This window comes from Nannospalax galili, unplaced genomic scaffold (genome assembly GCF_000622305.1).
Source record: "Nannospalax galili isolate Female #2095 unplaced genomic scaffold, S.galili_v1.0 scaffold367, whole genome shotgun sequence".
Lineage (NCBI taxonomy): Eukaryota > Metazoa > Chordata > Mammalia > Rodentia > Spalacidae > Nannospalax > Nannospalax galili.
Window position 1 is genome coordinate 130,904 of NW_008356465.1, and position 26,061 is coordinate 156,964.

Consider the following 26,061-nt stretch of genomic DNA (forward strand, 5'->3'; position numbering starts at 1 on the left):
AGTCAGTTTTTAGTCAGCATCAGACCTGTTAGAATGCTTCTTTGGGGGTTTTTCTTTTTTTACATTTGGTGAACCTCAGAATGTTGCAGCCCAAATTCCACCTTTCTTCCTCAGGATAGCATCAAGTTGTCAGTGGATGTCAAACCGTTTGTCCCCAAGTTTGCTGGACTTAATGTAGAATGGTCAGAGTCCTCAGGAGCGTGCGTCTTCCCCAGCTCTGCAACCACTTACTATCCATTTATACAGGAATCACCAGTGACTAAGTATGTATTTTCTAAATGCCTTTCCTGTGTAAGGGGTGTATTTCTTGGATATAATGGTGATTATATCTTTACATACCGTGAAGCTACTGAAGTTTTGCAGATGATGAAAGGATGCTCTTCAACCAAGAAAGGTCTGTAACTTAACTGTATCCTGTGCCCAAAACTCATCTGAGAAGGGGGTTCCTTTGTTCACATTGCTTAAATAGGTCACATAGTTAGGAATTGGGGAAGTGGCTCAGCAGTAGAGTGCTGACCTGGCATGTGTCAGGCCCTGGACTTAATCCTCAGAACCACCAAAGCAAAACTAAGCCAAACAAATCCACATATATAATAGAAAAAATGGCAAGAAGGAAATCTCAATGAGAAAGGGACAAAGGAAGGATCAGATAGATAATATGCCAGCCTGGGCAGTTTAGCAAGATCCCATCTCAAAACAAAGTCAACATGATGCTAGACAGGCTGATCACACTCCAGTGATGAACTCATACCAAGAGACATCTGGGCACGCAAACTTGACTCGATAAGCCTTGACATATATGACAATGCATGAAGTCTTCTGGGTAGGCTATGGGGGCGTGCAGATAGGGGAGGGGGGTCTAAATATGATTAAGATGTATTATATGAAATCCACATATTCAGCAAAATATACATTGTAATAAAATATAAAATAAAATACAAAGTAAACAATGGGCAGGAGGGGCTAGAGAGATGGCTTAGTGGTTGAGAGCAATGGCTGCTTTTCCAGAGGACCAGGGTTGGATTCCCAGCACCCACATGGTGGCCAACAACTGTCTGTACCTCCAGTGCCCTTTTCTGGTCTCTGTGGGCATTGCATGATACATGGTACACTTACATAAATGCAAGCAAAACACACGTACAAAATAAAAATTTTAAAAATGGGTAGGAGATTTATAGCTCAGTGGTAGAGCTCTTGCCTAGCATGCATAAGGCCCTAGGTTCAATCCCTAGTACTACTGAATAAATAATAGTTACCATCTTGTTTGATTTTGGCTTCTGTGCTGTGCAGTATCCTCTTTGTACTCTGGCCTTCACAACAAAGTGCAGGATGTGGTGGAGGGATCGAAATAAGGAAGGGACAGGAGAAGGACAGCAGCAGGGGCCCGAGGTCCAGGAGGGAGGCTATGCATGCTGTAGGGCAACTCTCAGGGATGACATCAGTACAGTGCAAAAGTACTGGAGCATGTTCTTCCTGTGTTGACATTGCTTATGAACATTTTTTTTCTAACTTTATTTTTAGTTACTTTTTTTTCGGTGCTATGGACTGAACCCAGGACCTTGTGCATTTTATACAAGCTGTCTGTCACTGAGCTCATTTATAACCCTGGCTTATTAGGAACAAAAGAAGATCAGCATCTTTCTTTGCAGAGAGAGAAAAAAGTTCCATTTGGCTGTGTGTATGTGTATGCACAAGTATGTGTTGGGTGTGTGGCATAGACATATGTGCATGTGTTGACATTGGGTATGTTTCCTCAATTGCTCATCGCTTTTATTTCTTGGGAAAGGGTCTCACAGTACCTGAAGCTTATCAGTTCAGCTAGATGGGCTGATCAGTGAACTTAGGACTCTTTCTCCACCCCACCCCACCCCAGCCCCTCCAGGCTGGTATTAATAGACATGTGCTGCCATGGCTCCAGAGACTAAATGGTCCTCATGCTTTGCAGCAGGCATCTTACTGGCTCAACCATCTCCCCAGCCCACATTTGACTTTTGATGAGGGGTTTTTCCAAAGCTAGAGTAAGTGATCCTAAAAACATATCATAAAAAGTTTAAATTTTAATCTCTTATAAGACTTTAATGTCTTGATTTGTGTTATGATAAATCTGCAACTGAAATTTATACTTTTTTAGACAAAAAATGTATCCTGAAGATATGGCTTTTGGAGCCTCCACATTTCCAGCCCAGTACATACCATCCGAGATGATGATGCATCCGTTTGCCTATTCTGCATATGCCCTTGAGTCTGGACAGAGTGTTTGCTCAGCGCCCACCCTACAGTATGATTACAGCCAACCTCAGGGTCGCCGAGGCTTTCAGGCAACAAAGCCCCCAAATGAGCACATGTGCCCTCCACAGGAAGCAAAACCTGTATTTAAGGTGAGGAAGGACTCTGGCTCTCTGGTATCCTGGAGTTAGTTGTTTTGGTGTTTGAAAATGTAAGAAGTTGGTATGTTGCATGATATTTAAAGATTGCCTACTTTTTGTGATATTTCACCTTTTACAAATAGTTTGGTCTAACCTCCTACTAAATGATTGAATTGTGAATACTCACTGGTTTGAATAGTAAAGTTTAATTTTCATTGTGATAGTAGTTTTTTTTTACTTTATCCTGTTTTTTAATCTCTCCCGCAGAAAAAATCTGATGAGAGAAGAACATTCAATGAACAAAAGTTTAACAGCAGAAGGGTGGATGGTGCCGTGCCATCCAAGATGAGATCACCTCGAGGTGAACATCACCTATCTGCCCATTCAGAGAATAGTTTAAAACCAGGTGAAAATAGCAAAGTCTAGCATAATGTCTGCCTATGCCACCTTCCCCAGACAGTGCTGTCCAGTGGGCTCTCTCCTTATGACTGCTCCAAGAGATGCGTCCCTGAGGACATCAGACTTCTTACTGTAGTTTGTAGAAATCTTATATCTCAGGCAGCTGGGGGTGGGGGAGCTGCAGTTTTGCATTCTGCACTCAGAAGGGGCATTGTTAGGAAAATAAAGAACTTTCTTGAAGTTATGTAGCATGCAGGTAATGACCAGGAACTTCAAAACATGCCCTTAGAAGCAAACCACCACCATAGCTTGTATACTGTTTGTCCCTGCTCCCTCCAGAACTTGCTTCTCAATCATTGTGATGGGAGGCTGTTGATAGGTAGGAATGTTTGTGGTTAAAATCCCATGCTAAGTGATACCAAACCTGGGCACTATGGTTACTGGAGGCTATAAGTCAGGCTTAAAATCTTCTGTTCCCACCTGGTGAAAACTAGTGATTCTACATGGTGCCTTTTTTATTTTAGTTTTGAGACAGGGTCTTGCTTCATAGACCAAACTGGGCTTGAACTTGCCAATACTCCTGCCTCAGCCTCCTGAGTGCTAGAATTTATAAGTATGTATCATTGCACTCAGGAAAAGTTAAGATTTCTATTGCTGAGACACATTCCCAGCTACATGTATTTCTCCTATAAACTATTTACTAGCACAGTTTGATCACATATATCACTGTATAATGATTTACATCTTTTGTTTTTGGTGTACTTACTGGGGCTATGAACCTTGCATGTACTGTAATTCATATGACTTAGTTTAATAAATTTTTCTCTTCCCATCTATTCATAAACCACAGTGGCACAGTGAAAATTTCATTGTTAAGTGCAGTAACTTTTGCTGCATAACTTGGTGAAGAACTTCATGGACTGAAACTACCCCATCATTTATTGTATTTAAGGACAGGAAAGAATCCAGGAGTTTCATACTATGGCCTACAGCAAATAGAGAAGGGTAAACTTGATTACTTACAGAAATCTGTTAGGATCTTAAGTTTGTCCAACTCTAAAATATATATCATGATAATTAAACGCCCAGCTGTATAGTCAGGCTTAGCCAACTATTTCATCAACTTTAAAATTATTCCAGAAATTTGCATTTTGGTTGATGCCTCTGGTCATTTGTGTCTTGTGCCACTATAAAATAGGCTAGGAGTCCCAGCTTAATGCGGGTGTTTGGACAATAGCCTGCTGAATATTTGTGCTCTTCTGAAATTAAGCTTGAGTACTAGTCATCAGGCTATATCTGGGTTTTGACTCCTATTTTCCTCTTCCTCCTCCCCCTCCCTTTCTCCCTCCCCCTCCCCTTCCTCCTCCTCCTCTCACTACATAGACCAGGCTGACCTTGAACTCACAGAGATCCATCTGCCTCTACCTCCCAAGTGTGGAACTGCAGACATGTGCCTCTGTGCCCTGCTTTTACCCCTATTTTCATTCTGTAATTACAGATGGTTATCATAAACGAACAGACAGGAAGTCCAGAATCCTTCCAAAAAGCACGTCTTCCTCCAAACCTGAGTTTGAATTTAGCAGGCTGGACTTTCCTCAACTGCAGAGTCCAAAAAACAATAATGTACCAGAGATCCAGAAGCAGCCGAGGTGGGGGCCTCGCCACTCTGCTGACAGTGAAGTTTCTGTCTTAGAAGTAGGCAAGCCAGTTGCAGCGACTGTGGAGGTGAGTTGAGGGGCCTGTCTGCCTCTCTCATTTTTCTCTGTCCTTAGCACACAATTTTTAGTTATATCAGTTTAGACACTGTATGTTAAATCCTGGTGTGGGCTGTGAAGGCCAGGTTTCTGGGGAGAAGGTTTGCGGAGGTCTATCACCATGCACTTAGCCACACCGATTAGAATGAGACTATAACAGCCAGGGAAATTGTTTCTTTAAAGAACCCTCTGATATGCTTCTCCTTCTCCTTTTTTTTTTTTAAAGATTTATTTTTAGTTATGTATAAGTATGTATGCATATGTGTGTGCTCATGAGTGTGCTGGAGCTGAAGTTACAGGTAGTTGTTAGCCACCCAGTGTGGGTCCTGGGAACCAAACTTGGATCCTCTACAAGAACAGTATGTACTTTTCCCTTGAGCCGTCTTTCCAGCTCTGATATGCTTTTGTAGTGGTAGCTCAGAGGTAAGTATGGTGCCTCAGAAGGAAAAGGTTCTGGTGGAGTCCATGTTAAACACATTTCTAGCACTACAATCTGATATCATTTTAAAGGGGGTGGGGGCTAGAGAGATTGCTTGGTTGCAGGGGTGCTTATTGCTTTTGCAGAGGACCTGGGTTCTTTGCACTCACCATCAGGCAGCTTACAACCACCTGTAATTCTAGCTCCGGGGGATCCAGCACCATCTTCTGGTTTCCATGGGCACCTGCATGCTGATAGTACACAGGAACTCATGCAGGCACACACTTATACATATAAACAAAAAATAAATATTTTTTTAAAATGGTTCGCTCAGCAAGTTGTCTATTGACCTCCACATGAGCACTGTGATACAGGCATGCCCACGTCCTTCCCAAAAAAATAAGTGTAATTTTTAAAAATGAAATAGTAATATTTGAAACTATGTGGTCTATCTTCTGAAATTTCTAGGATTTTAGCCACATTCCTGTCTTGTCTTATTCATAACATGCTACATTCAGTAAAGCTTACTGCAATGGGTATTTTCATTTGGTCTCAAAGTTTTAGTCCACTAAATTAAGGCAATTGTGCTGGATAGCTTTAGTGTCAACTTGACACACCTGCATTGAGGGAGCCTCAATTGGGGAATTTCCTCCATTGAACTGGCCTGTGGCCAGATGTCTGTGGGACATCTTCTTGATTGTTGTGTGATTCAGGAGGGCCCCCTGGGCAGGTGGGCCTGTGTTGCATAAGAAAGCAGGCTGACCAGGGGCCAGGAGAGCAAGCCAGTAAGCAGTGTTCCTCCATGGCCTGTGCTCCAGCTCCTGCTTCCAGGTTCTTCCCCTGAGTTCCTACCTTGGGCTCCCTGATGAGCTGTGACCTGGGAGACATAAGCTGAATAAACCCTTTCCTCCTCAAATTGGTATTGGACAGAGTATTTTGTCACTCAATGGAGGGACAAACTAGGACAGCATTTTTCTCACAGATTTCATTATTTCAGGGAATAAAAGATGGTGGGTTATTGTGTTAGTTACTTTTGTTGCTATGACCAAGATACTGGACATAGACAACTTAAGGGCAGAAAGCTATATGTTGGCTCATGGTTTCAGAGGGTACGGCCCATCAGAGTGTGTAGGTATGGTGGCAGGCATGTGAAGTGATAGCTTGTTCACATGTTATGGACAGGAAACAGTGCAGCTCTGAACCAGAAGTGGGTATAACCTGCAGAAAAGGTGACCTAAAGGTTCCACAGCCTCCTACCACCAGCTCAGGGGAAAAATGCAAACACGTGAGCCTCTGGGATGACATTTTAGATCCAAATGATAAGTTAACAATCTCTATAGTAACTTTTGGCAGATTTCCACCCAAGGGAGAAGTAGGATATAAGACAGTATGGAAACAAGGAGAAAGAAGGTAACCATTCCTCCATTCATGTTCCCCTTTTTATCAAGAAGGTATTTCCATTTCCTGCCCTTGCCACTCTTAGGCACCTCATCTAAGGTCTGAAGGCTCTGACTGTGGCTTATACATGAGAAAATATGCCATCAAATCATATTTCCCATATGTGGACCCTTGTGCTAATGTCATACAGCATTGTGTCATATGTGAGCACAATAAGGCCGACTAATGGCTGTGTCTACAGGTATGTGCCTGCCTCCTGGGCCTCTGCTGAGTTCTGAAGTGGTCCAGTGTTCTATAAGCACCTTGTAGTGTAGGATGCTGTGCCAGCTGCAGCAGGGACAGATAGAGGAAAAGGGAAGGACTGACCCCCTATGTCAATGTCACCTGTCACCTGGTATGTGTGAGTGTTACATATCTGAGCATGAAGGAAAGATCATCCATTCATGGAAGATTTACACACTGATTGCCCTACTATCTTGAGTTATCTAAGGGCCTTTTAATCTTAAAAAAAAGAGGGGGTTTCCTGGACTCGGGGGATGGCTAAGTGAGTAAAGTACTTGCCCTGCAAGAGTGAGGACTTAGTTCAAATACCCAAAACCAATGTAACAAGGCCAGCCTGAAATGAAATGTCTGTAGTCCCACCCAGTGCTTTCATGGGAAGATGGGAGGTAGAGCTGGATTATCAGGAAGCTCCTGGGTCAGCTGTCCTGGTGTATGAGCAAAAGACCCTGTCTCAAGCAAGGTAGAGAAGAGGACCAACACCTAAGGTTGTCCTCTGACCTCCACACCATGGCATTTGTATACACACACACACACACACACACACACACACACACACACACACACACACCAGTTTTTGTTTTTTTTTTTTGAGATTTTGAGACAGGGTCTCCCTGTAGCCTCAGCTGGCCTGGAACTCACTATGTAGAACAGGCTGGCCTTGAACTCCCAGAGATCTGCCTGCCTCTGCTTCCCAAGTGCTGGGACTAAAGTTGTGTACCACCACACCTGGCCCTAAATTTTATTTTTACTATAACTGTTACTTTAGATCTATCCTATTTATAGCTGTAATTTATTTAAATGTTCTGAACCAAATGCTATTTTGTTTTTGTTTTCGTTTTTTTGTTGTTTTTGTTTTGAGACAGGATGTCTGTATGTGTTTTGGGTGCTAGGGATTAAACCCAGGTCCTCACAAATGCTTGGCAAGTGCTCACCAGTGACCTGTATCCCAACCCTAGGCTGTATTTTAATCATTTTAACTTTGGTTACTGGACTAGAAGCAATAAAATGGCAGGTGAGTGAATTTGTAAAGCATATGAGCTTGAAAATCGTTTCGAATCCATTGCCTGTTTAACAAATACTAATTAAATGTCTCCATTTGTTTTCACCAGTGCCTGGTTACTCTGAGGTGTGCTTTAGTGTTCTTGCATCTTGACCACATGTCACGTGCCTCACAGTCAGCAGGTGAAGCAGCCTGTTTCATAGGAGGGCACATGGATTTCTTGACTCCGTAGATTTTTTTTTTAATGGATTCTTTTGGACTTTCTTTTTTTTAAAAAATTTATTATTTTAATTTTATGTGTATGAGTGTGTTGCCTGCATGTATTTAAGTGCACCCATGTTGTGCAGTGAGTGCTTGAGGAGATCAGAAGAGGATGCTGGATCCCTTGGAACTAAAGTTATAGACAGTTGTTAGCCATTGTGTGATTGCTAGGAATCAAACCTGGCTCTGCTGCAAGAACAGCCAGTGCTCTTAGCCACTGAGCCATCTCTCTAGCCCCTCTTTTGGACGTTTTTATGTGACCACTCATAAGCATTTGTATGGGAATAGTGAGTTTTACGAGTTGTAAAGGTGTAAAGGTGCTGTTAGAGCTTTTTATGTGGTGTGTGTGTATGTGTGTGTGTGTATTTGACATTTATTTGTGTGTGCGAGTGTATGTGTCGTTGCATGCCACAGTACATTAATAGAGGTCAGAGGACAACCCACAGGAGTCAATTCCTTCTACCCTGTGGGTTCTAGGGGTTTGAATTGAGGTCTTCAGACTTAGTGGCAAATGCTTTTACCCACTGAGCCATCTTACTGGCCCTGGTTTATGGTATATTGTTTCTTTAAAAGTTGCATGCTTCTGGGTGTAGTGGCACATGCCTTTAATCCCAATACTTGGCAGACAGAGAGGCAGGCATCTCTCTGTGAGTCCCAGGCTAGCTGGGGCTACAGGGAGCCCCTAAAAAAAGTTGCATGTTACTTTAAGTAGTATGATCCTACTACTACATAGGTCATTGGGACCTATGTGAAAATAGTATGTGATGTTTATGTCATAGACAAAGAACTAGACTTTGCCTAAGTGGTGGTCAGTGGTGCATTTTTTTCTCTGTAGGGAATGAGACTTGCTGGAAAGAAATAGTTAACTTCTTACCATGTATTTAGATATTTGGAGTTTTTAATTAGTGTGTTTTTGTTGATTTTAAGAATTTGGAGGAAGCTCTGTTCAAACATCAGATGATTACTTTCAGTTTGAAGTAAGCAAATAACTGGTGGGCTGGTTTTTGTATTGCTTTTCAGTTAGACTGTTTTCTACAGCAGTTTTAGGGTCACAGCAAAACTGAGAGGCAAGGATGACTTTCCTTCCTATATACTTCCTGCCCTATGCACCCCTCAGCCTTCTTACTGTCAACACCCCCATCAGAGTGCACAGTGGCATGTCTGTCATGCCGTTCCATGGATATGTCGTTGTCACCTGGGGCTTCTCATTTACATACGGTTCACTCCTGGTATTGTGTTCTGTGGACAGATTTGTAACATGTGTCCATCATTATGGTGTCATGTAGAGTAGTTCACTGCCCTGAAGATCTCTGCTCCGTGCTCTCCCCAGCCCCTTCACCTACTGATCAGTCTTCTCAGTTTTGTCCAGAGTGTCCTAGAATTGGAATCATATGTTCTGTAACCTCTTTCACTTAATGTACATTGAATTCCTCTCGTGTGTTACCTTTTTTCCCACAGAGGTCTCATGTTGATCCTCCCCAGCAGTGGGTGAGCATCCAGTTGTGTGGCATCCACACCCAGATTGTCACTGTTGTGGAATTTGGCCATTCTGAAAAGTGTGTTAATACTGTGTCGTTGTAACCGGCCTCTCCCTGATGTTATCCGGTGTGCTCTTTTTAGGGAGAAGAGGTGAAGACAAGTAACCCACACGAAGCCATAGCTGATAATGCTGCTTCAGGGTTCCCTTCATGTACAGGAGGTGAGAGTGACTACGAAGTGCTCTTCTTAAAAATGAATTGTATGTGTTCTAAGCGCATTTAACACCAGTGCAGTTGAATGTTGTTTTGAAATTGCCTTTAAGGTAGCCAATGAGTTGTTAGTAAACGAGCATCAGTGTTGGTTTAGAATATAGGAACCCATATCCACATACAAGGAATGTAAACTATGTATATATACATATATTATAGTATTTATGAAAAATAATCCTCTAGAATTAAAAAGTGATGAAAGAGAGCAGCCTTGCCTTACAGTTTGCACTTTTTTAGTGTGTAGCTTGGCATTTGGCTGTTCTGCTGTTTGTGGGCTATGTAGCTTCAGAACCTCCATAGTACACTCCTGAGAGCAGAGAGTGAAGAAAATTGCCAATGCCTTCCTCCTACCTGGAAAACAGTTGTGACTTGGGAGACTTTCAGGAGCCTGTCCAGGAAGCCATGCATTCAGAAAGTGTTCAGGAGATTCTACTTCTGAGACTGTAAAGGAGCTGGTCCTAACAGAAAGTCTTAGCCATCCATTGATGTGTTGGCTTTTGTGTTCCCATGATGTGTTCTCACATCAGTGTGTATCTTTGCAGTGAGGCTGTTCTCAGTTCAGTAGCTCTCTAGTGTGGGGACACAGGCAACTGACAGGCGTTTGTCCCCTACATCTTGATGGGTGTCCTTATATTTTATCTGTATATAGGGTTTCATGGGCACCTAAAGAGTAGTGTCACTGTTCTTAAACCTGTGTTCAAAAAGAATAACTTAGCAGTTACTGTGATAATGAAGTCTAGTGATGTTTGACTTCTGATGTTAAAGATTAGTAGGACCCAGAGTGGATCTTCAGCTCTTTATTTCTTTGCTCACCATATGGATATTTTGTGGGTTGCTGTTTTTTAAACAAAACTCGTTTATTTACTCACCTCTATTCCCAAGTTTAAAAAAAAATCTACAAATGTGAATTAACTTTGAGTTAAAGGGAAAAAAAAAATCCAACTGAGCATGAATGCTTCAGCAGAAAAAAAGTGTAGTGAATATTATAGTCCCAAGCTGGTATTTTGAACAGGTGACGAATGCTGTAGTTATAAGGGGGTATTCCAGGCAGTTGGTGAATACTGTAGTCATATGGGGGTGTTCTGAACAGTGAACAACAGAGTCTCCAAGTGGGTGTTCTGGACAATCAGTGAAAAGTAGTCTTTCAGGGAGTGTTCTGGACAGTATCCTCATTTTCATCATGCTCTAATTCATTACCTTGTGTGAGACATGTTTATGTAATGGTGAAACTCCTGCTTACTCTTGAGATTGTTCAGTAACTATGGTTATTTTTGAGCAGAGTTATCTTGGACACCAATGGGCTATATTGTTCGGCAGACGGTGTCTTCAGAATCTTCAGCAGTGTCTGGAAACATTAGTTCCACGATAAGCCTAAAGACAGCTGCTTTATCAGCAGATGCTAAAGATGTTACTATGACATCTTCTGAGGCTTTATCTTCAGATCCTTCCTACAACAAAGAGAAACATGTTCATCCTACTACAAAGGTACACATCATTAGAGGCAGAAGTAGGATGGGGCTAGGCATGGTGGCAGAGGCCTGTAATCCAGCACTTGGGAGGCTGAGGAAGGAAGAAGGTAAATTCAAGGCCAGCCTGGGCTACATGGTGAAATATTGTCTCCAAAAAAGTAATTTGATGGTGAGTGCCAGGGGCTGGGGAGAAGTAATGGGCAGTTAGTGCTTAATGGGGATAGATGTACAGACAGTTCTGGAGGTGCCTGGTAATAGTAATGTAATATGTGCATAGACATTATGCCACTGACCTGTTCACTGAACCATGGCTAGATGGTAGATTTTATGTTGTATATATTGTACCATAGTAAAAAGAACAAATAAGCAAAAAGAAAAACCAAAGAGATATGCCTCACATATGGATCTGCTATGGCCCTGGCCAGTGTCTTTCCTTCCTTTGTCCTCCCTGAGAGTGCTACAGCCTATCCTGTACTCACTAGTCTGGACTTTTTCTGTGTACATCTTGAAGAAAGAATGGGATATTAATCTAAAAATAGGAGGGAGAGCTTTTATATATGAAAGAGTGTCTTTAAAATACCTGCACCAGGGCTGGAGAGAGGGCTCAGCAGTTAAGAGCACTGGCTACTCCTACAGAGGACCTGGGTTTGATTCCCAACACCCATATAGCAGCTATGAACCATCCTTAACTCCAGTTCCAGGGGAATCCAACGCCCTCTTTTGACCTCTGCGGAATTGCACAACACGGGTGCACTCATACATGCAGGCAATGCACTCATACACATAAAATAAAAATAATAAATGTATTTTAAAAACATACCTGCACCATATTGAGTGTTTTTATTTTTGTTTACTTATTTATTATTTGTGTGGATGATGTTTGGGATTACACCCAGGGCCTTGTACATGTTAGGCAAGTGCTCTACCACTGAGCATTACCCCCAGCTCTTTTATTCTTCAAAGAAAAGATCTAGTGTAAGTATAAGATCTACTCTGATGGATGAAGCTGCTTCATCTTTTTCCTCCTGCCTTTTGTCTGTTGAATTTAAGTGACTTTTATCTGTACTATTATGTAGTGAATAGTAAAATAACAGAATTTAATCTTCTGTAACCTCCTGGTATATCATGTTCATTTCAGTTCACCTGTTATAAGACAGTATATCAGAATAGGTTTTTCACTTAAACATCACAGCATTCCCTTCAGGTTAATAAAATAACTCATTCTTTTTATAGTTGAGCCCTTTTCTCCTGTAGGTCAAGTTCCCCTGGGACAAAGCAGTGTCCCAAACATAGTGGTGATAGATCCCAGTCTAGTGAAGGCTAAAAGTATGCAGGGACAGAACACAGCAGAGTGATTAGTGCTCCCAAGAGGAAACCAAGCCAGGTCTGCAGATAGATGGAGGGGCCAGCTGCAAATGAGGTGGTTTGTAGCATAATACTGGAGAGGGCTGAATGGCCAAGCCAAGCAAGCCCTGAGGCTCAGGGCATATCAGCCCTGGGAGAAAGGAGTCAAACTGAGGGACTGTGGGGGTAGCAATCATCCTAGCTGGCTTAGAGCCAGGCTGGGGTATGATCAGAGGCTCTAGGAGTCTGATACTCATCAGACTCAAGACAACAAGCACATCTCTTGAGGCGTTTGCCCTGTGCTGGCAGGAATTACATACTTGAGTGCCAGCAGCCTGACTGGCAGCCTGACTCCTTGAGGTGAGCACTCCACTGTTTCCAAGCCCTCCAGTCTCCAGAAAAGTGGCACATACCTGGTTCCCAGTGTGTTTCCTTCAGATTCATCTTCCCAGTTGTGGCCAGTTTAGAAATCAGGATGAGGTGCCCAACTTAGAATTGCCGTGGAATTGTATAGCTTGCTATCTTTATTTTGTTCTGATACATGTTAAAGATTCTATAAAGTGCCTTCAAATCTCACAATTTTTGCTTTGTTTTTTGATCTAGGCCAAAACATCACAAAGTGGTGAACTTGAACAAAATGAAACCTCAAGAAAGAATAAGAAAAAGAAAGAAAAGTCTAAATCAAAATATGAAGTTCTGACAGTTCAGGAGCCACCAAGGATTGAAGTATGTGTGCTTCTTTCTTGCTTTGTGTAATGGAAGAAGATTTTTCTTTTTTTATACATATATTTTATTTACTATTTTTATTTTATGTGTATGAGTGTATTGCCTGCATGTGTGTAAGTGCACCCATGTCCTGCAATGCCATGGAGGTCAGAAGAGGGCTTCTGATTCCCCTGGAACTAGAGTTGAGGATGGTTCATAGCCACCATGTGGGTGCTGGGAATTGAACCCGGGTCATCTGCAAGAGCAGTCAGTGCTCTTAACCACTGAGCCATCTCTTCAGCCCCGAAGAAGATTTTTCTTAGTGGATGCAGGTTCATATTGGCTTCTAGAGTGAAAATCTGTAATGCTTTCTTTAATAAGCCCTTTTCTGGTACAAAGGCAAATAATAGTTGGCCAGGTGTGGTGGTGCACTGTGATCCTGGCACTTGGGAGGCAGAGGCAGGAGGATCAGGAATTGAAGGTCATCTTCAGCTCCTCCATCCTTCAGGATGGGGGATAGCTGAAACTACATGAGAACCTGTGTCCTAAAAGAAAAAAAACAGTGGCGTTGTTTTACCTTTGCCTCTCAACTTCCTGGCTCTCCGTGGCAGGCTCCCAGAAGGCTCTTGAGTAGACAAATGGTCGAGAGAAACCTTCTTGTTTGGGACTAAGTAGCTGGTGTGCAGGTTGCTCCTGTTTCTCTGAGGTTCTGCTCTTTGTTGTTTTACTTGCTTAGATGCCAGCTTTTGCTGGACCTCTTTTCTAGTCAAGTGTCTTGTAAAGGGCTTCACTATTGAGAAGTTTAGAACACCGTGGAGTTATTGTAGATCAGTTAAGAGAATTCCATGAACTTCCTTCTAAGACTATTCTTTAATTACTGTTCTAAAACATACCTTTCTCCCCTACCTCTCCCACAACACAGAGGAGCCAGCCTGGGTTCTGACTGTGTTTCCCATGGGCCTGGCTCTTCACACTGCCCTAGTAGACTCAGTGTCCTGGCTATTTGTCTCCCAGGAGTACCACCTAGGTCAGGTATCCAATGTGAGATCAAGCCCAACACATTCCCACAAAATGGAAAGATCAGGCTGGGCATGGTAGCACACTCTTTTAATCCTCCATCTCCAGAGGCAGAAGCAGGTGGATCTCTGTGAGTTCTAGGCCAGCCAGAACGACATAATAAGATCCTATCTCAAAAGCAAACAAAAAATGGAAAGGTTATTCCCAAGGCTCTTGGAACATCCAAGAATAGCAGTTAGGTGGTAAGGCTGGTTAGGTCAGTAAAGAGTTCACATTTCTGCCTTTTGATTCCCATGTGACTTCCCTCAGCAAAATGTTGACAAAATTCTGACATGACCTAAGATACTTTAAGATTTTTAAGCAGGCTTGTTGCCTTTGTCTGTTTACTAGCCTGTTTGGTGTAAGTCTCAAGAGTATGTAAATCTGCTGATTTTAAGTTTCATGGTTTCTCTATTGAAAAGCATGAGTCTTTTAGAAAATGGGTTTTTAAATAGAGTTTTGCCAAGGCGTTTGCAGTCAGTTCTGTGGACTCCTGCAGTGTACCTAGGTCCTGGCTAGCACTGTATCTGGGACATATGTATTGGAACTGTGACCTTAAAGTTTGCTGTAAATCACCTTTGAGAGCATTTGCGGGTCTCTTTAAAAGAAGATGTGAGCAAAGAAGAGACTGCAGCTGCTCAGGCTCCTGGTGCAGAGAGCTGACCATGTGCTTTCCTCAGGATGCCGAGGAGTTCCCCAACCTGTCAGCTGCATCTGAAAGAAGACACAGAGCAGAATCACTGAAACTGCAAAGTCAACAGCAGACACAGGTAATCTTTCTATTGACCTCAGTTACCTTAGGCTTAACTTTTCGTTCAGCTCAACTGTTGAGAGAGGAGGGAAGGCAAGTAGTTTTCTTTTGGTTTATTCCTCCCAGGGACAAGGACAGTATTGCTACTAAGCTAAAACAGTTTGTCTCTTTTTAAAGACTTGTTAACTACAACTGCTGTCAGGAAGAAGGGGAGCATGCTGCCTAGAAACTAAAGAGGGCAGTGATTCTTCTGCCCTAGTCCAGTACTAAACCAGAGGGCAGTGATTCCACACGAGCCTAGTAAGTATCAAGAGAGAGAGAAAGATTTTCCTTCACCCCCATAGATTCAGGAGCAAGGTATTCATAAGGAAGATGAGGAACACGTGCACTTTGGGTCGTTGATTTTCTGGCAAGTTCTTTGTTATTTTGCCTTTTAAGGAGGGAGATTGTGACAAGGTGGGCACACCCGAAATCCAGCACAGGCAGAGGCAGGAGGATTATGAGTTCCAGGCCAGCCTGTACTACAGAGAGAGACTAAAACAAAGAAACAAACAAATAGTGGAGGGAGTCATTTATAAAAAATTAAATTCTGGACCCTGTGGGACTTGAGTTCAGTTCATACATTAGAATTTGCTGAGCCTCCATCCCTTAAACAAGCAGAGCTTCTTGCCCATTGTCCCTGATGTGAGCTCTCAGCCCATATTGTTGTTAGTGACAGGGATAACACATGGTAGAATGGTGGGGACAGAGGTGCTAGAGCAGAGGGAAAGTGCCTGAAGACACACAGCCTTTTATATGGTCTTAAAACTCATATCACAGTTGTACCAGGATGGTGGCTCACCCTCATAATTACAGCACTTAGGAGGCTAAGGTAGGAGGATCATGAATTCTTGTACTCAGGAGTAGCCTGGGCTCTATAGTGAGCTCTCAGGCCAACCTGAGCTATATAGTAAGACAGTCTGAAAAATAGAACAAAACAAAAACCCCACACAACTGTTTCAAAAATTAATTGCTTAGAAAAATAAGAGAGGTTGCTTTTTAGTATTCATCTGCTGGGTACTGCTTGGATCTCTGTGGATTTGGGCCATGACCCTGTAACTTCATGGCCACTTTATAGCAATGTATTGGTTCATTGAAGTTTTTGAAGAGAGAATCTATATGAGGCCAGCCAAGACTATACAATGAGGCCTTATCTCAAAAACAAACAAACAACAACAAAAACCCATAAAAATACAACAAAAATTAAAAAATCAAGTAATAAAAAGTGTGAGGCAGCAATTCTAACCAAGTAGCCTCATACACAAACTTAAGTCCTGGGATTATTGGGGTGTGTCTCCGTGCTCACCTTCCCACACAAACTTCTGTAGCCAAAGATTTCACGTAAGCTTTGGTGTCTTACCTACGGGTGCATGTTGTTAATTAACAATGGAGATGTAGATAGAAATGGAAGGAAACAGTCAACCATGAAACAGATAACATGGAACTTTTTATTACTTGATTTTTTTGTCGGGACTCAGGTTTGCTTCGCTTAGCGGGGGACCTACTGGCTTCGGGGCAGAGGGTCTAATTGGCGACAGAGTCATAAACTCTGGGACCTGTGTCTTCCCAACAGGACAGTTTATTTTAAAATTCAGATGGTTTTTATACATCCCAAGGAACTACCAGTCACGTGGGATATGGCAGTCTTACACAAAGATTTAGAGTACAAAGAAACAGGACATTTAGTCTGTTAGTTGGTGCCAGAAGGATTCTTAAACTTTTACTCAAGGTTATCAATGCCCATCCAGTAATTTATTGGCCACAATGTTTTCTTTCTTAGAGCTAAGAGCATGGTGAACTTTTAGGTTTTAGCTCAGGAGTAAACCTTTAACCTGGCCTAATCTCTTAGCCAGGGATAGCTGAGTTATTTGTTTGGGACAAGGAGATGAGCTAAGGGTTGTTGACCAAGGCGCTTTCCCACAGAGCAGGGAACCTGCACTTTTATGACCCGGCCGCTTCCCCCTGCCAGTCTAGCAGTGTTCTGCAAGACAGGGATTATCAGAGCCACTGTTTTCAGTGCCCCTCCCTTTAGCAGAGAATGCAGCCTGGACCTATAAGTTTTAGGCTCACCTCACCCTAGGGCCTGGCATCCTGGTTTCCTACAATTTTTGTTTTGTTGTCTTTTTGTGGGTTTTTGTTGTTTGTTTTTGAGATAAGACCTCACAGTGTAGCCCTGGCTGGCCTCAAACTCATATAGATCTGCTTTTCTGTGCCTCTAGAGTGCTGGGATTAAAGGTATGTGCTACCACACCCAGCTAATTGCCTGATTTAAAAGAAATTTTAAGCCTTTTATAATCTCTAAACCTGTTTGCTTTATCTTTGTATGTATTTTTTTCATAAAGTATAAACCTTAATGTATAAAATACAGTATTAGGAATGAAGTTGTGAATTTTGAACTCCTTGCAGAATGATTTTAAAACTAATGGAAAGAAGAGCCAGATTCCAGTGCAGCTGGACCTGGGAGGCATGCTGGCTGCACTGGAGAAGCAGCAATATGCTTTACATGCCAAACCTTCCTCCAGACCCATTGTGTTCTCAGGTAGGCACCTTCATTTCTCAACAAAGACTCAGAACTCTTTCACAGAGACTGTTCTGTAAGTACCTTCTTCTGTACTCAGAAGTTACATACAATCATGATAGTAAGGTACTGAATAAACATGAACGTGGACCAGTGGAGGAGCACTGAGAACCCAGAAAAATAAAACTGATATCCGTGGCAGTTAATTTTTGTTAAAGGTGCTGAGTACGTTAAAAAAACAAAAGGCATTCTCTTCAGAAAGATTCTGGGATGATGTCCTCTTCAGGTGCTAAAGGGTGCATCTGCTCACCCCATAGATGAAGACAAATTCACATGCACCAGTGAGCTAAGTGTTAGAGCTAGAGCTATAAAACTTTAGACGCAAGTGTGTAAATCTTTGTGACATAAAATTAGACACATTTTAGATATGGCAGTTAAGGCACAAGCCACAGAAGAAAAATGAAGGATTGGACTTTATCTGAATTAGGCTTTTGTTTACCAAAGGACATGAATAGAATGTGGAAAGACATATGTAAGCCATATATCTGAAAAGAGCTCAGTATACAAATCCATAAGAGCATCTACCAAAATAGACAATATAGTTAAAACAGGGAAAAAGGACTTAAAAATATAGTTCTCTAAAGACGTACATCTGGAGAGCATGGTGGTGTATACCTATAATCCCAGCACTCAGGAGATAGAGACAGAAGGTTAACCTGAGCAATATAATATTGCAAAATCTTGTCTCCAGAAAAAGACAGGGCTGGTGTTCTAGATACTTTTTCTGTTGCTGTGATAAAACATTGATCACAACCAACTTGGGGAGGAAAGGGTTTATTTCCGCTTACAGGTTACAGTGCATCATCTAGGGAAGCCAAGGCAGGAACCTGGAGGCAAGAACTGAAGCAGAGACAATGGAAGAACACTACTTACTGACTTGCTCAGCTACCTTTCTCTTTCTTCTGGCCTCCACAGGCACACCCACTCACAGCACTCACACAGACACACACGAATACATATAAATAAAAATAAAACCTAAATAATAGCCAGGCGTGGTAGCAAATAATAATAAAATCTAAACAACAACCAGGCATGGTGGTACATACCTTTAGTCCCAGCACTCTGGAGGGAGGGGCAGACAGATCTCTATGAGAACAAGGCCTGCCTTGTCTACATAATGAGTTCTAGGCCAGCTGGGGCTACAAGAAGACCCTGTCTCAAAACTACCCCCCCCACACACACAAAATCTAACAGACAAAAAACCCACAACTGGCAAAAAAAAAAAATATGAAAATATAGTCATCATTAGTCATGGAGAAGTACTAATCAAAATTACAATGAAATGCCATTTCACATCTACTATTATGGTTAGAGTCAAAACCAGGAAGTCACAAAGGTAGTTAAGAATGTGTAGAAATTGGAGCATTTGTACACTACCCATGGTGTATTAAACAGGGCTGCCACTGTAGAATCAGCCTGCTGGTGTCTGGGAGTGGTTATTATATAGAGTTACCGTAAGACCTAGCTGTTCTACACCTCAGTGTTTTCCAGAAGGATAGAAAGCAGATTCGGGCTGGGTGTGGTGATTCACACTTGAAATCCCAACACTCAGAAGACTGAGATAGGAGGATTGCCATGAATTCAAGACCAGACTGAGCTACATAATGAGTTCCAGGCTGGCTTAAGCTACACTGTGAGCCTCTGTCTCAAAACCAAACCAAACCAAAATAAGCAGCAGCAACAAAAAAGAAAGCAGAGTCAGATGGTTGTATGCCAGCATTCTCTACAGCATTATTCATAAGAGCCAAAAGGTGGAAATAAAACTATCCATCAGGTCAGCATGGTACATTCCTACAGTGTATTATTACTCAGGCTTGAAAAAGAAATGAGTTTTGATGCATTCCACAACATGAGTGAAACCTAAAAACATTACACTAGGTGAAGTAAGCCACATAGAAAAATACCGTGTGGTCTACTCAAACATGACAGTACTCACATTCACAGAACCAGCGTAGTAGCATAATGGAGAAAGTGGACAGACATCTGTTTATGAGGGCAGAGCTCCAGCACATGGCCAAAATAGTTCACAACAATGTTGTGACTATAATTATGCCATCCAATTATCCTTTAATAGTTAAATTGTACCCTGTAGGGAGACTGAGCCCAGCCTGGGCTACATAGTGAGTTCAAGATAAGGCTTAGCTCCACTGCAAGATCCTGCCTCAAATATAGAAGTTACATAGTAAATTTTATGTTGTAATTTACCACAATTAAAAGTTGTACTTAAATACAGTCTTTAAAAATACTTTATTATTTTTATTATATGTATGTTGCCTGCATGTGTGTAAGTGCACCTGGGTCGTGCAGTGCCTGTGGAGGTCAGAAGAGGATGTTAGATTCCCTTGGAACTGGAATGGCGTTATGGACCATTGTTAGCAGCCATGTAGGTACTGGAAATCAAAACTGGGTCCTCTGCAAGAACAGCCAGTGCCCTTAACCACTGAGCCATCTCTCTAGCCCCTTAAATACAATTTTTAAGAACCATCTTATTAAAAGCTGAGGACTTTATTTATTTAATTGTGTGTGTCTGTGTGTGTGTGTGTGTGTGTGTGCGTGCGCACATGCCACCATGCACATATGGAGGTCAAAAGACAACTCTGGGGGAGCCATTTTTCTCTTTCCACTGTGGGTTTCAAGGATGGAACTCATGTCAGGCTTGTAGGGCAAGTTGTCCTACCCACTGCTTTCCCCCTTTATATGATGAGATTTTTGTTGCAGATAACCTCGTTAGTATGCCGTATTCCCTAGGTCTTCATTGCATTCCACAGACATGGATTCCCATGCCTGTGCATGGGGTACCACTATGCACAGGGTCTAGTCAGCACTAATGGAACTGTCCTCTCCCATGTTACTAAGGGTGAGGACAAGCACAACCTACAACAGGTGCAACCTCTTCACCAGACTCTTCACCAGTGCAAACTCAAGATTTTGTGGAAAGCCCTTGGAGGTTCCTCAGTCCAGCCCAGCAGCCCTGTCGTCAGTTTTTCTGATTCTAATAGCATCTGATCTTACTATATGTGCTCCTTTGTGTGAAGATGCTTTCTACACAATCTTTTTAGATTCAGTAATGATTTATGTTTCTTTTTGGGGCGGGGGAGAAGGAGTCTATATTTGATCAAGAAAAATTGCACGAAAAGCACAAAAACTCAATAAAAATATTTCCAAAAAGAACATCTTATTCTGATACTAGGGACAATATGTAGAAAATTCACATTTATAGAAATAAGTATAAAAATATTTTAAACAATTTTAAACACCTCTGCCTAAAGAATTTTATTTATTTTCTTTTATAATTACTCCTTATTTCAATCTGTGTTATACATACTTTTCAAGGTGTTCAATAATGTACAAACTGTAATAAACATTTTGGCACATATCTTTTTGCACATTTTAGTGTCACTGCATATAGGTTCTTAGTTGTACATATCTTGGGCGTGTGTGTATTTCTAATTTGATAGATCTTGGTTAATTATCCTTTAAAATATTCCAGTCAGTTACAGTAGTGTTTAAAATTGTCCTTGTACCTGCCACTGATTTAAGATTTTTAATATATGATTCTGTTATAAATTGATAAGTATGACTAATAGATTTTGTTTCAACTCATTTGAAAAGGTAGAAAAGATAGGGATTGGCAATATGGCTCAATGGTGAAGGCATTTACTGCCTGACAATGCAGGCCTGACCTGAGTTTGATCCCCGGAACTCCATAAAGGCGGAAGGAAGTTTTGTTTGTTTGTTTGTTTGTTTGTTTGTTTTTGTTTTTGTTTGAGACAGGGTCTCCCTGTAGCCCCAGCTGTCCTGGAACTCACTGTGTAGACCAGGCTGGTCTTGAACTCACAGAGATCCACCTGCCTCTGCCTCCCAAGTGCTGTGACTACAGGTGTGCACCACCACGCCCAGCTAGTTAGTTTGTTTTTTCGTTTGTTGGGGGTTTTTTTGGTCTTTTTGAGACAAGGTCTCCCTGTAGCCCCAGCTGTCCTGGATTCACTATGGAGACCAGGCTGGCCTGGAACTCACAGATATCCTCCTGCCTCTGCCTCCCGAGTGCTGGGATTAAAGGTGTGTACCACCACACCCAGCTTGTTTGTTTGTTTTTTAAATGTGTATGAGTGTGTTACCTGCATGTGTGTAAGTGCACCACTGTTGTGCAGTGCCGCTGAGGTCAGAAGAGAGCTTCAGATTCCCCTGGAACTGGAATTAAGGACAGTATTTAACTGCCATGTGGGTGCTGGGAATCAAACCCTGGTATTCTGCAAGAGCAGCCAGTGCTCTTAACCACTGAGCCATCTCTCTAGCTCCGGAAGGAAGTTGTTTTTTTTTTTTAATTCTTTTTTAATTTTTTAATTTTTTTTTCTTTTTCCTTAGTAAAAGCAGATATTTTAGCATATGTTATGGAACAAGCTCCACACTGAATTATTTACGCGTATTAATTATACAATCACTCTGAAAATAATAGCAAGCTAGATCTAGGACTTGTAGTCTTATCTACAATTCTGTAAAGATTCTGTTGGGAAAGAGAAGTTGGGCCTAAAATATTGGTTCACGTATCTTGAGAATACTTCTTTTCTGATAAGATCCTCTGTTTCTTTTTTTCATGTACTCTTCTTATTTTTTTAATGTGGATTTTGACTTCTCTAACATTCCCCCCTCTGAAGAGGTAACCCTAAAATCTTTTAAGGATTAGATAAAAGCTCCCAAATACTTTTGACATTTTTGGCCTTTGAGTGGAGTATGTTGCTAAGAGACACAAGGACATTGTGTTTTACCCAATAAACTGGCTACTTTTCTTTGGGGTCTTTTTTCCCTATGCCAATTCCTACCTCCTATTCTTATCACACCATTCTGGTGTGATTACCCAAGAGGTTACCCAACTTTTGGATAGGGAATCAGGACACAGACTGCTCTGGCTTCTTCCATGCTGAGCAGGGTAAGGCAACTGGAGTACCCCTTCAGTGGGTCTATCTAAAAGACTCCCAACTTGCATAACTCTTATCTGTAGGGGGAAAAGAAAGTCCTTGAATTGTGAATAGGAGATGTGAGGAAGAAGTAAAGGCAAGAGTAATTAGCATTACAAGTCCTACACGGGGGACTAGAAAGAAGTCAGAACAGGGCAGTTTTCAAATGTTCATATCAGAGTCATTGTAAATTCTTGACAAGGGCTTCCAAAAGCATCCTTCTATTGGGTTCTTCCTCATTTTTCTTTTGTCTACCAAAAGTGCTATATTCAGGATTTGCTTTCAGGTATTTTGATAGTTGTCGGAGTGGTTAGAATCAGTGTCAGTTCCTTCTCAAAGGCTTCTAGATAGGGGGAGAAAACAAATTTATCCATCATTTTAGAACAATAGCAGTTGTCTCCCTGAGCTACAGATGGGCACTACAGTATTGCAGACCAAAATTTGAAGTCTTCCATCTGAGCAGCACTTTCTGATTAGGAACAAAATCATCAATGAGAAATAATTAAATAACTTTTTATATGGACTTAGCCTAATGTCTGGGAACTGTAATCCCTTGAACAAATATGCTGATGACTTTACTCTTTGTTTATACTTTCCTTTTGGGTGTTTAAGACCATACAGTTGACACAAATCAATTAATTTATTTTTACACTTAAGGTTGTTTGAGTATCTCTTCCTCAGGGGTCACATGGGCTTGGGAGGAGCACCTGGCTCCTTTCTTTTACCAGTTCCATAAATCAAAGGTCCTGCTCCACCATGTCTAGCTTCACTTGGAAGCATGAATGAGATGTTTCCTCTGAGTTGACCCTCCTCTTTGTAGACTGGACACTGGTTCAAGTCCATCTCATGGGGTCTTCATGGCCTTCCTGAACAAGAGGACAGGTGGCTCACCACAGTTACAAGACATTTTGAGAGATGTTCCATAGTCCCCTGAAACTTAGTTGATCTTGGAGGGCAAGGGGCAAAAACTGCCCTTTAAGTCCCTCTGACCAGATTAGTGTAGGCCTCAAAGTATGACTGTTGAACATCCAATAAAGTTAGTTCCACCAGTCTGGTACTTTTAATTACCATGTGCTGTGTAGATAAAGCTTGTGTAAAAACCCAAATATTCTCAGATAAACCTTAACTAGATATATATTTTGTCCTTAAACTAGGTGACTAAACTATGACCTTAGAAGTTTTAAGATTATGTGTATATTATTTTTGACTCATCCTTTACATATCATAGCAAACCTTCACAGACCATCATTTGCTTAGGCTTTCTCATTTTTTTCTATTTTGGAAAATATCTCCATTCCCATATCCTTTTAACATCTTTTACAGTCTCATGTTCTTTCTTTTTTTAAAATAATTATGAGACATAATAGCATTCACACATAAATTTTCCATCTGTTGTGAGAATTCTTTTCCTGGGGACACTAAACAATGCTTATTCCCTTTTAAGGTTCTAGTGTCAACCCAAAGTTTGATTACAGTTTCACTGTGGAACCAGTGAATTTACTGAGCTTACTTACCGAGATAACTGAGGGGTTGCTAAGGCATATATATATATTACCTGAGAGTATGCACACAGGAAAACCTTTACCCAGCATGGATCATGCCTTCTCTTCCTAGCCTTCCCCAGATTGTATAATTTAGCCATCCCCAAATCTAGGAGACCATGTGTGATTTGGGCCAAATTACATACAGTTGTCTGGGAAGAGTGGCTACGTACCCCGGTGAGGGTCCATTGACTCTGCTTGCCCCTCCTTTAATGAATGAGCACAACTGTCAACAAGCTCAATTGTAGCGATGTTTAGCCATCAGGCACAGCTGAGGTCGTGATGATGATAGTTATTTCATGCAGAAGAGACTGCTGTACAGCATCATCTTATTAAAAGGACATGGAATTTAAAAGGATTTGGTGCTAGGAGCCACATATGAGGGAGAACACATGTCATTTGTTTTTCTGAGTCTGTGTTACTTCACTTAGGATAACAGTTTCTAGATCCATCCATTTACCTTCAAATTTCATTATTTTGTCTTTCTTTACTGATGAATAGAACTCCATTGTGTAAAGAAAGACAAAATAATGAAATTTGAAGGTAAATTTCATGATTTCAAGTGTCTCTACAATAGGATGAGTCATTTGGGTATATGCCAAGGAATGGTATAACTGGGTCATATGTTAGGTTCATTTTTAGTTTTTTAAGAGTTCTCCACACTGTTTTCCATAGGGGTTACATGAGTTTGCAATCCTACCAGCAGTGAATGAGCGTTCCCCTTTCTCCACGTCCTTGCCAGCATTTGATATCATTTGTTCTCTTGATCCTAGCCAGTCTGTTTTGGGTAAGGTGATACCTTAGAGTGGTTTTATAATTGCTAATGATTTTGAACACTTTTTGAGACGTTTCTTAGCCGTCTTTATTTCTGCCTTTGAGAACTCAATGTTAAGATCTTTAGCCCATCTTTTCATTGGGTCATTTGGTTTCTTGATTCTTTGTTTTTTGAGTTCTTTATATATTCTGGATGTTAAACCTCTGTCAGATGTGTCACTGGTGAAGATTTTTTTCCCACCCTGTGCGTTTTCTCTTCACTTTTTTGATTGTTTCTTTTGCTGTACAGAGCTTTTGAGTTTAATGAGGTCCCACTTATTGATTGCTGATGTTAATTCCTGAGCAACTTCTGTCTGATTTAGAAAATCCTTTCCTACACCTATATCTTATGTTACTGCCAATATTTTCTTCTAATATTGATCCATTTGCAGTTGACTTTTGTGCAAGGTGGAAGATAAGGATCTAGTTTGATTCTTCTACAGGTAGAGATCCAGTTTTGCCAGCACCATTTGCTGAAGATGCTGTCTTTCCTCCATTGTGTGTTCTTGGCACCTTTGTCAAATATCAGGTGGCTGAAATTGCGTGTACTCGGGTTTCTGGCTTCAGTGATGTTCTGTTGATCTGTGTGTCTATTTTTGTGCCAGTACCATGCTGTTTTTATGAGTATAGCTCTGTAGTATACTTTGATATGTGGTATAGTAATCCCCCCAGCATTGCTCTTTGTGCTCAGGGTTGCTTTGGCTATCCAGGGTCTTTTCTGCTTCCATACAAATTTAAGGATTTTTTTCCTAATTCTGTGAGGTATGTCATGGGGATTTTGATTGGGATTGCATTGAATCTATATATTGCTTTTGGTAGGATGGTCATTTTCACAATATTAATTCTTCCAGTCATGAGCATGGGAGGTCCTTCCATTTCCTGGTGTTTTCCTCAATCTCTTTCTTTAACAATTTAAAATTTTATTATAGAGATTTTTGGTGCCTTTCGTCAGATTTATTCCAAGATATTTTAATTTTTTTTGCAGCAATTGTGATGGGAGCATTTTCCTGTATTCTTTCTCCAATTGCTTGTTATTGGTATGTAGAAAGGCTACTGATTTTTGTAGACTGATTTTATAACCTGCCACTATACTGAAAGTGTTGATCAGTTCTAGGAATTTCCTGGTGGAACTTTTGGGATCTCTTAGGTATAGTATAATACTATATTATATGCAAATAGGAATA

At 41.3% G+C, this 26,061-nt stretch overlaps 1 protein-coding gene across 2 annotated transcripts in view; it reads left to right on the plus strand.

The window, feature by feature from the left end:
* Secisbp2 (SECIS binding protein 2) overlaps positions 1-26,061 on the plus strand; it is a 48,191-nt gene that overhangs the window by 777 nt on the left and 21,353 nt on the right. The window contains exons 2-10 of one of the 2 annotated variants that reach the window (XM_008854584.2): positions 115-263; positions 2,132-2,378; positions 2,634-2,772; positions 4,264-4,490; positions 9,499-9,577; positions 10,906-11,111; positions 13,043-13,165; positions 14,881-14,970; positions 17,397-17,529. In XM_008854584.2, the coding sequence (XP_008852806.1) occupies positions 115-263; positions 2,132-2,378; positions 2,634-2,772; positions 4,264-4,490; positions 9,499-9,577; positions 10,906-11,111; positions 13,043-13,165; positions 14,881-14,970; positions 17,397-17,529 (1,393 nt within the window). The remainder of the gene's footprint in view (positions 1-114; positions 264-2,131; positions 2,379-2,633; positions 2,773-4,263; positions 4,491-9,498; positions 9,578-10,905; positions 11,112-13,042; positions 13,166-14,880; positions 14,971-17,396; positions 17,530-26,061) is intronic. The other variant, XM_008854585.2, reaches the window with a different exon arrangement.